We start from the raw sequence: 18,004 nt of genomic DNA, 5'->3' as shown, positions 1-18,004 counted from the left end.
TTTTTGTTTATTTTTAGAGAGAGGAGAAGGGAGGGAGACAGGAAGAGAAACATCAGTGTGTGGTGCCTCTCACACCCCCCCCATTGGGGACTTGGCCCACAACCCAGGCAAATTCCCTGACTGGGAATGGAAAATTGAACCAGTGACTCTTGGTGTGCAGGCCAGCACTCAATCCATTGGCCCACAACAACCAGGGCTGAAGATTATTAATTTAATAATTTAACTAATTATATAGCAATAACTCAATTAATTAAAACTCATAAGTGAATTTTGAAAAATGCTGCAGAAATATAGTGAGGTTACTTCCATTAAACTCTCATATTTTTTAGTTTAAAAAATACAGAAAGACACTGCATCGAAAAGTTTAATAGTATTAACTTTGGGTAGTGGAATTCTGTGATTCTTTTTACAATTTTCAGAATCAACATGCGTTACTTTTATACCATAAAATTTATATCTATCTATATCTACAAAATCTGGCACTGTCTGCTCTTTTTGGTTTATTTCCATTGCCACCTCCTCACTTCCCTACCCTGGAAAAGTAGAGTCAAAAACAGATGAGGGGCACTATTTTTGCTAGCTCCTACGGTTTAGAAGAGTTAATGAACTCCTAACCGGGGAAGAGCAATTGACTTCAGATTGGATGATGGTGACATCATGTCAGTAGCAGTAGCCAATAGTAGCGTACCTGCTTAGGAAGTTTCCTTAAGACCCGGATGCTTCCATGCATCTGGACCAGCTCCCCAGACACGGCCACCCTAGATGTGGCCTGCAGAACATTGTGGCCACGCCCTGCGGACCTGGACTTCTTCTGCTCAGCCCGTTCTCCAGGCACGCGCCACCCTGGGATCGTCTTCAAACGAGTTCTGGCCTTTGTGCGCTCTGGCTCCCCTTTTCTCTCAGCCCCTCTGTCCCAGAACTTCCCCACTTTTTTTTCTGAGTACCCCTGCCGCTAGCGTCCGGCTGAAAACACGCAAGGATTCACAATGAGTCAATGCAAATGTTTCCGTTTGTCCCCTTGCAGTCACCCATCCTGTCTCTGGGGACCCAGCCCAGCAGTTACCTCTCTCCCTTGTCTCTCTTAAGGCTTCCCCTCCTAACCTCACAGTTCAGAAAATAAAACCCTTCTTCAAGGCCACCAGTAACCACTTAATAGCCACATTTAACACTCTCATTTTCTTAATGTTACCTTTTTAAGTGTAATGCTTTCTCTCTTTAGAAAACCGGAGGAGCTGGGGAGGAGGAGGGAAAAAAAGTCATGTGTATAAACACCTCATCCAAACATGGTGAACAATATTGGGTATTTGTTTCTAAAATACAGTAGATTTACAAAATTGAAATTGCTCTGATTATTCTTTGCTACTTAATTTGGCTTTTGTCAAGTATTTCCTCATCTTTAAATATTCTTTTATTTATTTAGTGGCTTTGTAGTATTTCAGCATATGGAATACTTTACTGTTACCCTTCTCTTGTATATTTAGATTATTTCCGGCTATTCCTTATTCTAAATAATTCTGTGATGAGCATAAATTATACATAAATTGTCCCACTATCTGAATAGTTCCTCAAGATGAAATCTGAGGGGTGTGATTTCTCCCCCAAAATATTTGGTTTAACCCTCCTTGTTATTCCAAATGAAACTAAAATAACTTTGTCTAATTTCAACACCAAACAGCTAGGAATTTTGATTTATGACTGACTACCCAGACCCTCCAACTCGTTTCCATGTGCCTTTATGTTCCTCCTGGGTCCACATTGTTCCCAGACTGTCTGTTCTCTGAAATACATTATGCAAATCCCAGCCAGCCCAGTATCCATAGAAACCAAAATCTCCCATCTTCCTCAGGCTGTTCCCTAGCAAAAGAAACCCACCCAAGTGACACCCACCAACAAGGACAAAGCATCCAGAACAGGGGGGGCTTCCTTCTGCCTGGGGGTCACTGGCTCTCACCAGCCTGGCCCTCCAAGTTGTTGCTGGGGAAAGGAATGGGTGGCACAGTCCAGTGTAAGAAGCTGCATTTTTTTTTGAAACCTTGAAGGGAGATGCTTCAACCCCCTCCATGAACAATTATCTTTTGCCTAATCCAAATAGCTCTGCTGTGGCTGAGATCTTATTCATGGTGGATGTGAGTCAGTGTTTGACATCATCTTTAGTCTGGCACATACAAGGACATAAGTGACCCATCACTGGAACAGGACAGTATAATTTTATTGTGCATGACTGATTAGTAATTTTAGGAACAACTTTTCAAGACCTGCTCCTCCCTAGAATATCCTTTTCTATACTTCAGGTATTATGACTCTTTGGTCTTGTCTCCAGATTCAAACCCCAAGGTCAAGCTCCCGGAACCACACCCAGGTTCTTGATTGCTGGTCAGTGGCAGTCCCCGCTACATGCAAGAAATTAGGCTTTTGCTAGTGACACAAATTGTGGATCACAGGACATTAGAATTGAAAAAGACCTTGAAAAAATATGCAAGTGTCCTAGTTTCCCTGCTTACAGAAGCTTATCTAGTCTCACAGCTATTTGATAGCAGGACCAGGCAACACAACAGACTCTCAACTGCAAGCATGTGCCAGACCCTCTTCTAAGTGTTTCACACATTTGCTCATTTAATCTCATAACCACCTTATGAGGTTGGTTATCTCCATTAATCTTAAACCATCATACTCTCTCCATCTTTCACAGGATGGAACTGAGGCACTGAGAGGTTAAGTAAATCTCCCAAAATCACACAGATGAGTCGGAGTTTGAACCCAGCCTCTCCAATCCCACATTCCAACCTCTTAATCACTAGATACCTTTGTGAGGACTGAGATTTTTAAAATGTACCTTGAGGTCTCAGGTTTGAGGTTTACCTTCTAATGTCCATGGCAACTAAATTTCACTTAATTTTTCCCTGTTTTAAAGCCTTAGGGTGAAGTATTTAGACAAGGACAAAAAACTAAATCCACTAGTTGAACTGATTGCATGAAAACACCCATGACAAACTGCCCCCTTGAGGGAAGGAAATTATTTTAATAATATCCTTTATTTTTCTCCTCTTGTTGGGTTGCTTAGAGATACAAATCTAGAGTATCTGCTTTTAAATTACAGTGTATTGGGAGAACCAGATATAGTCATAATCAGAATATTGCTGTGCACAGAATATCTCTGGAATTTTTAAAAAGATTTTATTTATTTATCTTTAGAGGGGAATGGAAGGAGAGAGGGAGAGAAATGTCAATGTGTGGTTGTCTCTCGAGTGTCCCCTGCTGGGAACTGGCCTGCAACCCAGGCACGTGCCCTGACTGGAAATTGAACCTCGATCCTCTGGTTTGCAGGCCTGCACTCAATGCACTGAGCTATACCAGTCAGGGCCTCTGGAATTTTTTAAATTTAATTATTGTTCAAGTACAGTTTTCTGTCTTTTACTCCCATTCCAGCTCTGCAATTTTTTAAAGATCTTATTTATTTTTAGAGAGAAAAACATCAATATGTGGTTGCCTCTTGAGTGTCCCCTACTGGGGACCTGGTCTGCAACCCAGGCATGTGCCTTGACTGGGAATCAAACCAGTGATTTGTTTCGCAGGCTGGTGCTCAATCCACTGAGCCACACCAGCCAGGATTGGAAGGATTGTTTTTTTAATGGTACTATGATTGCCCACAAGGAGAGGAGCTGAGTGGGGAAAAAGTGGGAGAGACTGTTCTAGTACTTTCTGTACCTCTGGAATTTACTGCCATGTGAATGGATTATCTAATCAAACAATACACAAAAATTAAAGACAGGATCTTGCTTGTATTTTTGTATGTATTGCAGGTCTGTACACATAACTCTGAACCCTATTTTTCTCGGTTATTATAACATAACCATGTTCCTATGTCATTGAAATTTTTCATAAACCTAAGTTTCCTGTATACATCCTTGTTAAAAATCTCATTAAATTTGGGTACTTCCAATACAGTTAATTTAGATTTCTCAATTTCCTTTGGGAGTCTTCATTAATGTGAATCATACCATCGACATTCAGAACCTCCCACTTTCCGAAGAATTAGCCAACACGTAGAAAAAATATGTTTAGGTACATGGCATCTGCACCAAAAAATCACCTCATTTTCATCCTCCAACAGCCTGAGGTAGAAATCATAATCCTCAGTTTTGAACCTCAGAGGTTCAAAAAGTACAGGCCGCTCGTAAATAATACAGTTGGTATTTGAGAACAGGAATCCGGATTTCAGGTCCTGACGCTGCCAGTCCTGTGGGATTGACAGGGTCAGCTTCCCCGACCGCCCCCCCTCCCCAACACACATATTCACTAACTATTAGGCCCCAGCAGCGCACCTGACCTAGCGGTAGGAAGGTGAAGACAATACGCTTCCTGCCCTCAAGTTTCCTGCAGAGAGGACAGCAAAGGCTGCTCTGCCACCCTCGAGTCCTTCCAGCAGAATGAACAAGTGTGCAGTGGCAGCCAAGGGAGCCCTGGGCGGGTCGCACAAGGCCACTGAAGGCAAGTTAGGGAGGGCAACGGGCCTACAGGCAGAAGCCACAAGAGGCGGCTCCCAAGGACCTGCAGGTGCCTGGGGCTCCGCAAGGCTGGGCAGAATCCATGCAGGGAATGGTGGCAAGGGTGGGTAGAAGCTGCAGAGAAGGCTCTTGAATGTCACACTAAGGAGCCAGGAAAATTCCAGGGTGGGTCATTCCATATGGAAGGTCCTGGGTCTTGAGACTTCCACTATTCTGGTCAACAGACAAACTCTGTTGAAATTTCATCTCCTACAAGCAGGAGGCAGCACAGAAGGAGGTGGCCCCAGCACACTTAATTCTGTCCCCCAAATAATTCATGGCTGAAGAAGTGACAAGGAGCCAGGGAGGTCAATGTGAGAAACCTACATGATCTCTTCGCTTGCTTCCAATGGCTGCCATTGTCAAGTGCGCTCATGTGGGACAGCACTGCGCAGTCACACTGTATCAGACCTTAGAAGGTGGAGATTGTCCCTGTTTTCACAGATGAGGGGCATGAACTCAGGAAACTCAAGCGTGTGCCAGAGACACAGCATGTAAATGGTGGGGCCAATATAACTGGATGTCAGGACATTCCAACTCAAACAGCCAGCTGTATGAAGAAAACCGGGCAGCTGGGTCTGAAGGGTCATGAGGAGCCCGGGCTGGCAGGGGTGTGTACAGGACAGAAGTCAGGGAACTCCAGGTCCAGAGGCAGAGCTGGAGAAAGATGAGCGCCGAACGCTGCCCTTGAAGACTAACTGTACCTGCGCAGGTCGGCGTGGGGAGCCACTAGGGTGCCAGGTGAGACTGAGGCGGATGCATCTGGCAGCAGCACAGGGCATGAACGGAAGGTGGGAGAAGCTGGAGAGGGGCAGGCTGCCTGGAGGGCCGCTGTCTTCAGCCTGAATGTAGTAAAGGAGCAGGAGAGTGAACCAGGGACAAGCCGTGTGCATGAGGAAAGGAGAGGGTTCAAGGCAAGGGAGAACAGGTCCTCAGCATAGGGCTCCTTGTCCACAGAACTGTCCCTGGCCTGGGCCAAATTCTACAACTTAGAATATATGGGTTTAAGGGCAGTGTCACATGTGAGAGTTCTGGGTTATACAAACAGCAGAAGAAAAAGTAAACAAACTGGACATCATCAAAATTAAAAACTTTTGTGCTTCAAAGGGCATCTTTGAAGAAAGCGAAAAGACAACACACAGACTAAGAGACATTTTTTGTAAATTGTGTATCTGATACGAGACTTATATCTAGAATGTATAAAGAACTCTTACAACTCAATAATTAAAAATACAAATAGCCTAATTAAAATGGGTAAAGGATTTGGAGTCACTTCTGAAAAGACATGCAAGTGGCAAACAGGCCCATGAACAGATGCTGAATATCCTCAGGCACCAGGGAAATGCAAATTGAAACCACAATGAGGTTACAGTTCTCCCCCACCCGGACGGCTACGTTGAAAGACATGCAATAACAAGTGTTAACAAGGATACAGGCGCAGCTGAAATCCTCATACACGGCTGGTAAGAATATAAAGCGGGGCAGCCACACTGGAAAACAGACCGGCAGTCCCTCCAAAGGTTGAACAGTCACCACATGATCCAGCCAATCTACTCCTAGGCATATGCCCAAGAGAATGGAAAACATATGTCCACAGAGGAGTTCAGAGCAGCATTTTCATAATGGCCAAAAAAGCGGTAACAATCCCATGCTCACCAACCGAATGGGTAGATACGATGTAGCCTATGCACACAACAGAGTAATAAACCCAGTAATAAAAAGGAATAGAGTTGAATACATGCTACATGAACTTTTGCTTACAAGAACACTAAAAGGGAAATGTCAAAAAAAGTGGGTTTTATCCCAAATATCATTTTTATTTTTGTAAAAAGGGGTCTAGGCTATCCAAATTATTCTGTTAAAAAAAAAACTCTTCCAACATCTAAGGTGGAAATATAAAACACTTTAAGAAGTTTATTGTAACTAACAAAATAACTTCTGGTCAAGATAACTATGTAAGAATTACATTAGAAGGGCTAGATAAATACTTGATTTGAGAGAGTGCACACCGACCTCGGGTGTGTTTGGTATCAAAGTGCCTTGAGCTGTTCTGAGTGCCTGTCAAGGGGCCCGCTCACCAACGTCCTCACACTTCCCACCTGGTTGCCTTTACTCATGGCATTTCCTACCATGTCCCTCCCGGGCCCCCTACCAAAGTATGCACCATGTTTATAACATATTTATAGCTTTGAATCATCATTTCTGTTTAAAATGTCCGTTTCTGTGAACCAGGGGTACAGGCAGGAGAAAGGATATGAATCCTTGGTCAGGAACGTGCTGCCCCCGATGAGAATGTTGCTACTATAGAAAAATATTTCCTTTACAATGCTGTCCCCAGGACACAGGGATCCGAGCACTAAAAACTACCTGTAGGTGTGTGTGAGGTAAAAAAAAGGTGGGGATCCACGTCTGGCAGGCGTGGCAGAGGGAGAACTTGGGATAAAAACGCCAAAGGCAGCAGAGCAAGCATACGCAGGCCGAGGTCAGCAGACGCATCTCCCTCGCTTCTCACTCCTCGCACACCCCGCCCATACCTGCTTCCCTTCCCTTCTCCTGCCTGTGTAACTGACCAGAGGGGTTTCCTTCGGAGCAGTTACAGAAGCACATGGCCTTCCAGTTCTGCTGTGTCACTTACAGATGCAGAAACTGAGGACCAGAGAGGAAACCGGTCTAGACTATGGTTCTAAAATTGTGTTTTTTAAGCACTCTGAAACCCTCTGTTCAGAGGAAATTATCCAAAAAGTGTCAGGAGATAAATCAGAGTTGATCTGATGGGCAGCCTTACCTTGACCTGTGAGGGGCCCTAGGGGAGCTCTGTGAAGCAGTTTAAAAACACTGGTAAAAAGTGACAGATAAGCTAAGGCCTGGTCCTGCCCTAAAGCCACAGCCACGGCCCTGCATTAACTGTGCTCCACTGTTTTCTTATTCTTGATACTAAAACGTGGAGCTCACTGGTCACGGGCTGCCCCTCCCAGGGCTAGCTGAACTATCTGGTCCTACACCTGTCCAACCTGTACCTGCCTCACCTGCTCCTTCCTGTGAAGACCACAGCGGTCTCCCACCTGGTCTCCCACCTGTGCTCTCCCTTCACTCTGCCTCCCAGGGGACCTGGTCCTTCCCTGTGTGTGCCCCCCACCCCCATCCCCAAATCTCAGGGCCCCTCTTAGGAACTCAAAGTAAGAAACTCTTTTTAACAGCAGTTTTCTGCTGGTCTGTTGGCCTCACCACACCTGAATAATGATAAAACCTATATTAAAAAATTTTAAAACAGGTCTACTCTAGAGGCAAACATCATCCCCAGAAATAGGGACATCAGGGTTCAGAAAATTCACATCCTGCCACGACTCTGGGGAGAGCCTGGCCAGCCAGCTGTGGATAAAGACCAAGAACAAAGAGGGAGACTCGGGGCACAGAGCCATGAAGAGGGATCAGAGTCAGTACCAAGATCCTGGCAAGAAAGCAGGAGGTAGAGGTGCCCGAGGGAGGGGCGTTAGGAAGAGGGACAGAAAGAAATCAGGGCCGTGGCATACACCTGGGCAGTGTCGGGCGGGCTCCCGGCGGCCTCAGCCATCCAGCTCCTCCTTGATGGTGATGCGCAGGGGGCAGATGCGCATAGGTTTGGGGGGCCCATCCCCCCTTGTGCCCCCCAGGTAGAAGTAGGGCCGCACCTCCCCAAAGCGGGCATGGAAGGTGTAGAGGTGGTTGTGGCGCTCAGCATCGTAGAAGGACAGCTCGCCCTCCTCACATTCCAGCTCCACACGCAGGCGGCGTGGGATGGAGGGGACCAGTGGTGACGTGGTTGGGTCTGAGGTCACGCAGTGGTCACCCTCCACCCCCTGCGTGCGGCACAAATACCAGAAGCCGGAGCGAGTGTCTTGGTAGCAGCTGTGGGAGTGGCCCCCGGTGCCAGTATCCTGGCGCATGCGTGCCACGCCCACCCGCCAACTGGGCAGCGTTCCCAGGTCTACCTCCCAGGCGTGGGAGCCCTGGGAGAAGGTGCGCGAGCCCAGTAGGCAGGGTGCCGAGGAGAAGCGCTCTGGGTTCTCCACCTGCACTCGGTAGCCGTGGTTGGTGACACTGGTGAGGTCATCGGACACGGACAGCCAGCCCGCTGCGGTGTTGGGATCAAAGCTGAAGGGCACTGAGAGCAGAGAGGGAGAGCGGATGAAATCAGAGAACCTCCCCTCCTGCACTTCTGCCGCGCCAGCTGCGGCCCCAGTCCCCCAGACTGACCGATGGTATCCCACGTGGCCCCAGTCCAGGGAGGGAGCCGCCCGGGGCTGAGGGACAGTGTTATGGTTTGGAATGTGCCTCACCAAAAATGGTATGTGGGAGCCCTAACCCCCAGTACCTCCGATGGCCTTGTTTGTTTAAGACGTCATTAGAGTGGGCTGGAGTGGGGCCTTAAAGCAAAGACTTGTCCTTACAGAAAGAGAAGCAACACAGTGAGGGGAGAGGGCCACACAACCACAAAGGTGGAGCCAACAGGGCTGCAGCACGAACCGCGGATGGCCTGCGAACACCAGGAGTTAGGAAGAGACTGAGACGGAGCTTCCCCTGCAGCACTCAGAAGGTGCATGGCCCTGCTGACACCTTGATTTTGGACTTCTAGCTTCCTGCAGTGTGAGAGTCAATTTCTGTCATTCTGAGGCATCCAGTTTGCAGTCTTTGGTTGTTAACAGCCAGAGGAAGCTAGCAGAGTCAGGGAGCCTGATGCTCACACAACTCCCATGCCGTCGCACGTAATGTTCCCCAGGTCACTGACATTTCTCCCAGGAAAATCATGAGTCTCAGTCAGTTTGGGCGGCTACAAAAAGAGCACCGCAGAAGGGGTGGCCTAAACAACAGTTTATTTCTCCCAGCTCTGGAGGCTGAAGTCCAGGATCAGGGTACCCCCATGGCCTGGTGCTGGTGAGGGCCCTCTTTTTGGTTTACAGATGGCCACTTTCTCGCTGTGTCCTCACAAAATGAAGAGAGAGGAAGCCAGCGCTCTTGTCTCTTTTCATGAGGGCCTCACCCTTATGATCTCATCTGATCTGAATCACATCCCAAAGGCCCTGCCTCCAAACACCATCGATCTGAAGATTAGGACTTCGACACAAGAATTTGGTGGTGGCTGGGGGGGAGGACATTCAGCCCCCTGCATATGACACAAGAGATTCTGTGGGCTGGAGCCACCTGGAGGAGGGCAGTCCTGAACTGAGGAGGTCTCCCATTATGTATACGATACTGTTCTGAACAGAGAGGACAGTCAGTTTCTTTTTCTGAAGCGGTAGCTAAGTGTCAGAACTCAAAGAGGAAGGAGTTCTGCCAGGAGAGGTTTGAGCAATGCAGCAAGGAGTGGAGGAGGGGCAGGGCACCAGGGGCCTCTCTGAACAAGGCTGGAGAAAGTGAGTTCTGCTGGTTCTCTGTAGTGCATGAAGTGCCCCCCCCATGATCTGTATCACCTGCCCACACCCCCACTCACCAGATTCGACAGACATGACCATCTTCCTCCAGACGCGGTACTGTAGGGAGTCCAGGTACTTGCAGATGTCGATGAGCATGCCAGGCTGAATGGGTTCTGGCTCCATGGTGCAGAAGAGGCTGGGGAAGGAGAACTGGGCCTAGTGGGCAGGGCCAGAGCCGTGCATCCTGGGCCTACCTGGGTCAGCTGAATTTAACAAACAACAGGACTGCTTCACTTGTCAGAGGCCTAACTTCCTCACCACCCACCCAGGACAAACCCAGACTGGGCTCTGATGGATGATGAGCCAGAAGATAATGGGCAGCTTATACAGCTTCAGGATTCAGTCTGAGGGCTCCCCCTGACCAAGCTGAATACATATATGTAGGACTTTCTCAGACACGGGTCCCATCCTTGAGGATAAAGCTCACACTTACACATCTGCTCATAGGATGTCTGAGGTGAAAGGGACCTTTAAAAGTTTTCTAATCCAACAGTATGAAGATGTCACTGGCCTTTGCTTGAACACCTACAGTGACAGGGAACTCAGTAAAGCACTCTCTTCCATCTCTGTACAGCTCTGACTGTGACACAGGTCTTCCTTACCCATTCCTGTGGACAACCATCAACACAAACCAGCATGTGTCCCGAGGCTCTAAGAGGGTGGGGATGACCAAGGAGTAAGCTTAAATGTTGGGGTGACCTGCTGGGAACTGTGAGCCACCTGCGGGATGGTGCTATCTCTCCCCACCCAGGGGATGGGATTGCCCCACACTCAGGAAAACAACACTGTACCAGTGGGATACCTTGAAAGAGGACCTCTCTGCATCAGCCAGTCCCTACTGCTCCCTCTGTATTATACCCAGCTGGCTTTTCACCTGCCTGGCCCTGGAACTACCGGACTTTGCACCCCTGGTATTTCTGCCCGCTCTTTCCCTCCCCTACATCAGCCTTGGTAACTTACCGGCGTTTTCGGCTCTTGTGTTTCTGAAAGAGAAAAAATCAGACACAAACATAGACACAGAGAAGACATATAAGTTTCTGACCTCAAAAGGAGCCACACAGCCCATGTGGAGATGGCTGTACCCCCCAACATTAACCACAGACTCAATGCAGTTTCTGTCAAAATTCCAGCTGGATTGCTTGGAGAAACTGATAAGCTGATCCTAAAATTCATCTGAAAGTTCAAGGGATCCAGAACAGTCAAAACAGTCTTGGAAAAGAACAAAGTTGGTGGCTCACCATCCTCCCTATTTTAAAGTTTATTAAAAGCAACAGTAAACAAGCCAGCTCGGTACCAACATTAAAGACAGACGTATGGGTCAGTGGATGTGCAAAGTCTAGCAGTAAACCATCACGTTTACTGGTGATCGGTTATTACAAGGGGGCCAGGACCATTCGATGGAGAACAGTCTGCAACACACGGTGCTGGGGCGGTCGGGCACCCACGTGCGACGGCATGAGGGTGGGTTCCCACCTTGCACCACATACAAAAATTAACTCAAAAAGGGTCAAAGACATAAATGTAGAGATAAAACCATAAGACTCATGACCTTGGATTAGGCTATGGTTTCTTAGATATGACACCAAAAGCACAAACAAGCAGCAGGAGAAAACACAGGTGAGTAGCACTTCATCAAAATGAAAACCGTTTGTGCTTCAAAGGATGCCATCAAGAAACTGAAAAAATAACTCAGAATGGAAGAAAATATTTATAAATCACATAGCTGATCAAGGTCTAGTATCCACAATATATTAAAAAATCTTACCATTTAACAAAAAAGACAGGCAACCCAATTTTTAATACGGCTAAAGGACTTGAATGTACATTTCTCCAAAGAAGATACATAAATGGCCAACAACTACATAAAAAAAGATGCTCAACATCACCAGCCATCAGGGAAATGCAAATCAGAACCATAAGAGATTTCACACCCATTATGATGGCTATAATGAAAAAGACGTAAGTGTTGGCAAGGATGAGGAGAAACTGCAATCCTCATACACTGCTAGTGGGAATGTAAAATGCTACAGTCTCTTGGAAAACAGCTTGGCAGTTCCGGCTTGAATCAGGCACTCTGCTCTGATTCAAATCTTTTCGGCCTCTTGACCCAAGCAGAGGATGTGGTCTGTGAGCTCCTCCAACCCAGTATCTGGAAGCTACGGAAACACCGGGTTGCTTGGGGCTGCTGGTCTCTGGTTGCCCACCGGTTCCTGAACATTCAGTCTCTGCCACTGAATGAAGACAGTGAGCTCCTCACCATGAGAAAAGAAACATCGTCTTCCTTCATTTCCATCTGCAGCCGCTCGGTCTCGTGCATCAGGGTCTTTGTGTTTTCCCTGAGCTGCTTCATCTTCTCCTCCGCCAGAAGCTGCTTCTGCCTGGTCTCCTCGGCGACGGCATCCAGGATGGCCTGCTCCTCCACTCTTAAGAACTCTCGAAGCTTATCAAACTCCTGCCGGATCCGCTTTTCCAGCCAGGCAGACTTCTCCTGCAGCAGAGTGGGAAGGAGGCGCAGAGGATCAGGCGTGGAGGGCACCTCAGCCATCGCCTAGCCCAGTGGTTCTCAGAATTTTAGCAAAGGTACTCTGCTTTCACAAGAAACCATTTGTAGAACCCAAATGTATGAAATATAGATGCAGCTACCTTAGCACAATGTTCCAGTTTACATTTCAAAATCAGATAGCATAATGAAGTTGTTTTGATTTTTTAAGAGTTGAAATTGCTGCTTCTATATGACCAATCTAGCCTTGTAACCTTCCCCACATACAGTATTCTGTATCTTGCTTACTTTGCACGACAGCAAAGGAAATCCTGAATCACGAAAAGAATCAATGCAAACAGCAACTATTTTTAAAAAATTATCTGCCTTCCAATCTTAGGACTTCAAATTTGTTTGATCAGGAGGCTTACCAAAAGAAGAGTAGGAGTATTTACTTTAAAACAGAATCGTTAATAATATGCTTACTCTTAATCCTAACTACAAAAAGCTTTAAAAAAGGTAAAACTACAAATGTACTAAAAAAAAAGCATAAAAATATCTCCCCTCTTGCAATGAGAAAGACCTTTCTTTCTATGAGACTGAGAAGCCTCAAAGAAAGAACTAAGTAACTGAATACGTATAAAAATAAGAAGTTTTGTACGGAAGGAGACCACTAATACAGGTAAATACATATTTATGGAAATATACAAACTGTATATTTTATGATGACTCTCAGAAAAACACCACAAAATGTGTGCTCCAGTAATGGCAGGTTAGGAAGATACACCTCTGGATTGAAAATTCAATGTATGTTTATGGCGGTGACAATATAATGACTCACTGACAAAGTGCAAATCACCAAAAAAGTGAAAATGATTCACTGAAAAAGAAATGACAAACTAGAAAAAATATCTCTGACATACACACATATGTGAATATAGATAAGAACATATTTTTCTTAATATGCAAAGTGCTCTTATGATGCACAAGGAGAAACGATAAATATTCCAAGAAAAAATGACTGTGAATTAGCATTCCTGGAAGAAACGTAAATGGTTATTATACTTGTGAAAGGATGTACAAATTTACTAATAATCTGAGAAATGCAAATGAGCAGAGATGCCACTGGTGAAATATCAATCTTTTTAAGATTGATAATGTATAGTGGGAGGGACAGTGAAATCTGAGGTGATTCAGGAAAAACTAGCCAGAAGACTTAGCTCGTCGAAGGGACAGAAAGAAGGCCAGTGGGGCTGAAACAGAGAGTGCAGCCCAGCCCGGGAAGAGATGAAGGTGAGGGCGGGCAGGGGTTGGGTGAGGGCCTCGGAGGCCATGGTGAGGAGTCAGGATTGTATTCTGCATGGCATGGGAGTTGCCGGACAGTTTTAAGCAGCGAAGTGACATAATCGATGCATTTTTCTAGAAGAGCGGTCTACTCTGTGGAGACAGGATTGCAGAATGAGTGGAAGGAAGCATGGGGCCCAGGTAGCAGGGCAGGTGAGAAGAGACGGTGACCTGGGGACAAGACTGCTGATGGAGTGGACATGGAGAGTGAGCGGGAAAGAGGAATAACTAATGACCCCAGGCCATCACTGGCTTGAGCACTCAGGTACACGGAGAAGTGTGGCACTTAAGTTAGTCTGAAACCATAGTGCAGATGGCGAAGGTGGCTTTAAAAAAAAACAAAACCCTCACTCGAGGATATGTTCATTGATTTTAGAGAGGGGATAGGGGGAGAGAGAGAGAAACATCAATTGGTTGCCTCCCCCATGTGCCCCAGCCTGGGACTGAACCCGCAGCCTAGGTATGTATGCACCCTAACTGGGATAAAACCTGCAACCTTTAGGTGAACAGGACAATGTTCCAACCAACTGAGCCACCCTGCCAGGGCACAGGTGGCTTTTAAAGCAACTTCTATGGCTGCTGGTATGACCATGCCCAGGTATTCAAAGAGGTCCTGGCATGACAGCCACAATCGGTGTTCAAGAGCATGGCTATGCCAGACCATCAGGCTGGGGAAGGCGGACTCTGCATCAACAGCCATGGCCAAGGCCAACTCGCCCTCACCTATCCCCCAGATGGCCCCATGTGGCCCTGGTCTGCAGCGCAGCCTGAGCACTCACTTACCTGATTGTGCTTGGCAATGGCCTGGTAGGAGTGCTGTATGACCAAGGAGGCCTTGGCTTTCTCCCGCAGTGAGTGCTCCATGTTCCTACACTTGGCCTGATGGGAGGAATGAGAGGGAGGCAAGAAGGCAGGTTAGGAGTGGAGGTCAGACAGGGAGGACAACACATCTACAACTGGAGTTCCACTTCCACAAGAAGTTCCACTCAATCATAATTACTGAGCCCAGTCCATTCAGATTGCAAGGAATGGCAGAAAGTATAGCCTGACTTTGAACCTGGTGTCTACAGAATAAAGGGCCCTCAGATATCCTCTAACCCAACACTATTGTTTTATTCCCACTATAGATAAGGGGACAGGGCTGAGGAGGTCAAGGGGCCTACTCCCTCTCAAGCTGGTTACAGTGCAGAAAAGAGGGACTGCACCCTGCCCAGGCCTAAAGCTGGTCCAGGCTCAGCCATGAATCCTGAACCACACATATAAGTGTAAAGACAATGTGCCCGCAGGCTCCCTTTGCGGCCTTCTAACCTGGTCTGGCCTGCAATCCAACCAACAGGTCTGACCACAGGGTTCACCCACTTACTGCCATGGGTCCTTATCTAAACTACATGTCTCCCCACATCCTGATATTCTCATTTTGCTTGGATCATGTGAAATACTTTAATCAGCAAATTTGAATACCTTTTTCTTTTTTAAACTTTAACCACTGCTCTAATCTCCTTGGACTCCTTGAAGAACTGGGGCTAGTTTTAAAAAAAATTTATTTCCTTTTAGAAAGAGGGCAAGGGAGGGAGAAATTGAGGGAGAGAAACATCAATCAGTTGCCTCTCACACATCCCCAATACCCCAATAGAGGACCTGGCCACAACCCAGGCATGTGCCCTGATGGGGAATCTAACTGGTGACCTTTCAGTTCACAGGGCAGCACTCAGTCCACTGAGCCACACCAGCCAGGGCAGGACTAGTTTTATGTCGAATTCCCACCTTTTGTATCCAAGGCCTAGCATTTTCTCTGTCTTTACCTATTTCTCACTACATTCTGAGAAAGCTCTTCAAGTGTTTTTCTTTGGAAAAATAATAAAAATAACAATTCTAGTAACAATAATTATAAATGACTACCATTTATTGAGCTTTTACTATTTGCCAGGGACTGCAGTAATTACTTTACAGATTCCTATCACTTAATCATCACATTATCCTTATTAGGTTGAGGAATATTAGTCCCATTTCATAGATGAAAACAACTGAAGCACAGAAGTGGGAAGTGACAAGCCCAAGGGCACACAGCTAGTATGTGGCAGAATACGAACCTTGTAGGCAGCCTCTAAGACAGCCCCCAGTGATCTCTCCCTCCTGTGAGATAAGGTTGTTGTTTTAAGCTGCCCCTTACTTTATTTATAGCTACTGGCACTCTAGGCATTGGGAGGTTGAAAAAGTGATTCAGAAACAGCCAGGTGCCCAGGGCCAGAAGCCTCCCCACAGCTACAGAATACAGAGGCCGGGTGGGGAAGCAGGTGACCACATAGGGGATCTCAAGGCTCCTTATCCATGGCCAGGCTTTGGGCTCCTGTACCTCTAACCTGAGTGTGCCAATCTCCAGGATTCCTGAGTTTCCTCCACCCTGGTGCTTCTCAAAGAGGCAAGGGCCACACCCTACTGGCAGAAAGGGTGCCTGGCCTAAGAAGTGGGTGGGACTGTCTTGAGAACCTCGCCTAAACTCGGTTCGCACACTGTGTACATTCTCTGTTCTCCCATTTCAGGCCCGTTTTGATGACAAAGGCAGCCTCAATAGGTTACCGGAGTCATCCAGGTGGGGGCCCCAGGCGATACCAGCAAGCTGGCGGCAGGAAGGAGGGCTGGACTGAGCACACTCAGCTCAGGCAGGTTGGAGTGGCAGGAATAGCGGGCTCAGGGGTGCTGGGTTCGAGTGCTGATTCGACCGCCACGTGCGCGCTGGACCACATCCCTCACACATCCGCGCTTACCCGAAAGTCTTGGGCAGTGTCCTTCACTGTCTGCACGCGGTGTCCCTGGTGCCGGGGGTCGGCCTGGCACGAGCAGCACAGTAACTCCTTGTCATCGATGCAAAATAGGTTGAACTGGCCGCGGTGCAAGCGGCAGAGGCGCGGGAAGCGGTGGCCCTTCCAGCGTGGGCCTTCGGCCTCCTCGCGCAGTAGCTTTTCCACCAGGTTGTTGAGGGTGTGGTTGGTGCGCAGGTCGGCGGAGGCCGCGCGGTCCTTGCACACTGGGCATGAGGGCGACACCTGCGCCTCCCAGCAGCTGGTCACGCACTCGCGGCAGAAGTTGTGGCCGCAGCGCAGAGTCACGGCATCGCGGAAGGGGTCGTAGCAGACCGCGCAAAGCAGTTCCTCCTTGAAGGAGCGGAAAGGTCCGGGGGACACCGCAGGGCCTGGCTCCATGGCAAGTACAGATCGCAACTTTCGCTTGCCCCACTCTCACCCACCTCGGGTCTCCACAGACCCTTGGGCAAGCTGCACCCAGCCCCTTTCCCTCGGAGAGCTAAACGACAGCGGCGCCGACCAATCGTGCGAAGCATGCTTGAGGCTCCGCCCCGCTTCCGGTCTGTGTGGCAAATCCCCGGAGATCGAGGCTGGGCTGCTTTGCTCTATTGTCCCCGCCCACCTGGCTGTCAGACAGGATTTAGGGAGGAAGAAGCGCTGCAGCTAAGCTGTAAGACTTCCGTGTCACTGGAAATGTACTTCCTAGTTGAAATGGGAAATGAAGACTAGGACCCCCCTTCCTTAACCAATCCCCTAAATGTCAGGCCCGCGAGGTAGGGAGAGCGAGAGCTCCCCATTTCCTGAGTCCGAAATAGAGTGAGTCTGAAAGGGCGGTTAGTGTTTTCACCACTTAGGATTTATAATGCCCTTTCAAAGATCCGTGGCCACTCTTGCATTAGTTGTTTACTTAATTTTAGCCCGTCTTATTACCCTCTGGGGTAAGTAGGAAACAGGTGAAGGAAGACGCCGTTCTTGTTTCCTGATTCAGTAAGTGGGCAAGTCACAGTCTTTCAAAATCTATTTCCGTATGTATAAAGGGATGCTAATATCTCTTCTCTCCCTAAGACGTGAGGATTAAAGTGAAATAAGTATGAAAATTGCTCATTACATTAGGCAGGCCCTCATTAAAACAAAGTAGGGACTTCTCCAAAGTTAGCACTGGGAACTAGGGTCCATCCTTGAATGGCACGCCAGAGTCTCTCCAACTCCCCATTTCTGGCCCCCCCCCCCCCCCCCCCCGCCCCGCTTGATCACTTCACAGCCTTCAGAGGTAGGAGTCCTTTCTCCTGATTTGGAATGAAATGCTTCCATTCCTGGTTTCTATCGGAAGACGATTTCCACGTGTCTCGTGTTTCTGTATGGAGCTAAGACATCGACTGCCATTTT

At 47.7% G+C, this 18,004-nt stretch overlaps 1 protein-coding gene across 1 annotated transcript; it reads right to left on the bottom strand.

The window, feature by feature from the left end:
- Window positions 1-492: 492 nt before the first annotated feature.
- TRIM35 (tripartite motif containing 35) lies at window positions 493-17,149 on the bottom strand. The gene is made up of 6 exons (XM_037139094.2): window positions 16,583-17,149; window positions 14,601-14,696; window positions 12,252-12,482; window positions 10,955-10,977; window positions 10,012-10,130; window positions 493-8,685 (listed from the first exon to the last, which is right to left on the bottom strand). Exons 1-6 carry the CDS (start codon window positions 17,015-17,017, stop codon window positions 8,108-8,110), a joined length of 1,482 nt encoding a protein of 493 aa, XP_036994989.1. The 5' UTR covers window positions 17,018-17,149; the 3' UTR covers window positions 493-8,107.
- Between the last annotated feature and the right edge of the window lie 855 nt (window positions 17,150-18,004).

This window comes from Artibeus jamaicensis, unplaced genomic scaffold, assembly GCF_021234435.1.
Source record: "Artibeus jamaicensis isolate MK-2021 breed Jamaican fruit bat unplaced genomic scaffold, CSHL_Jam_final scaffold_537, whole genome shotgun sequence".
Lineage (NCBI taxonomy): Eukaryota > Metazoa > Chordata > Mammalia > Chiroptera > Phyllostomidae > Artibeus > Artibeus jamaicensis.
The sequence above is the reverse complement of the archived record's forward strand: the minus strand, read 5'-3'. Positions and strand labels throughout refer to the sequence as shown.

Excerpts from the sequence above, each read along its gene's own strand:
- TRIM35 (XM_037139094.2), bottom strand. The coding sequence starts at position 17,017 with ATGGAGCCAGGCCCTGCGGTGTCCCCCGGACCTTTCCGCTCCTTCAAG. Across the intron at positions 14,697-16,582 it reads ACACTGCCCAAGACTTTCGG|GCCAAGTGTAGGAACATGGA; the intron begins GTAAGCGCGGAT and ends TCCTCCCATCAG. Across the intron at positions 8,686-10,011 it reads GGTCATGTCTGTCGAATCTG|TGCCCTTCAGCTTTGATCCC; the intron begins GTGAGTGGGGGT and ends CTCTGCTCTCAG.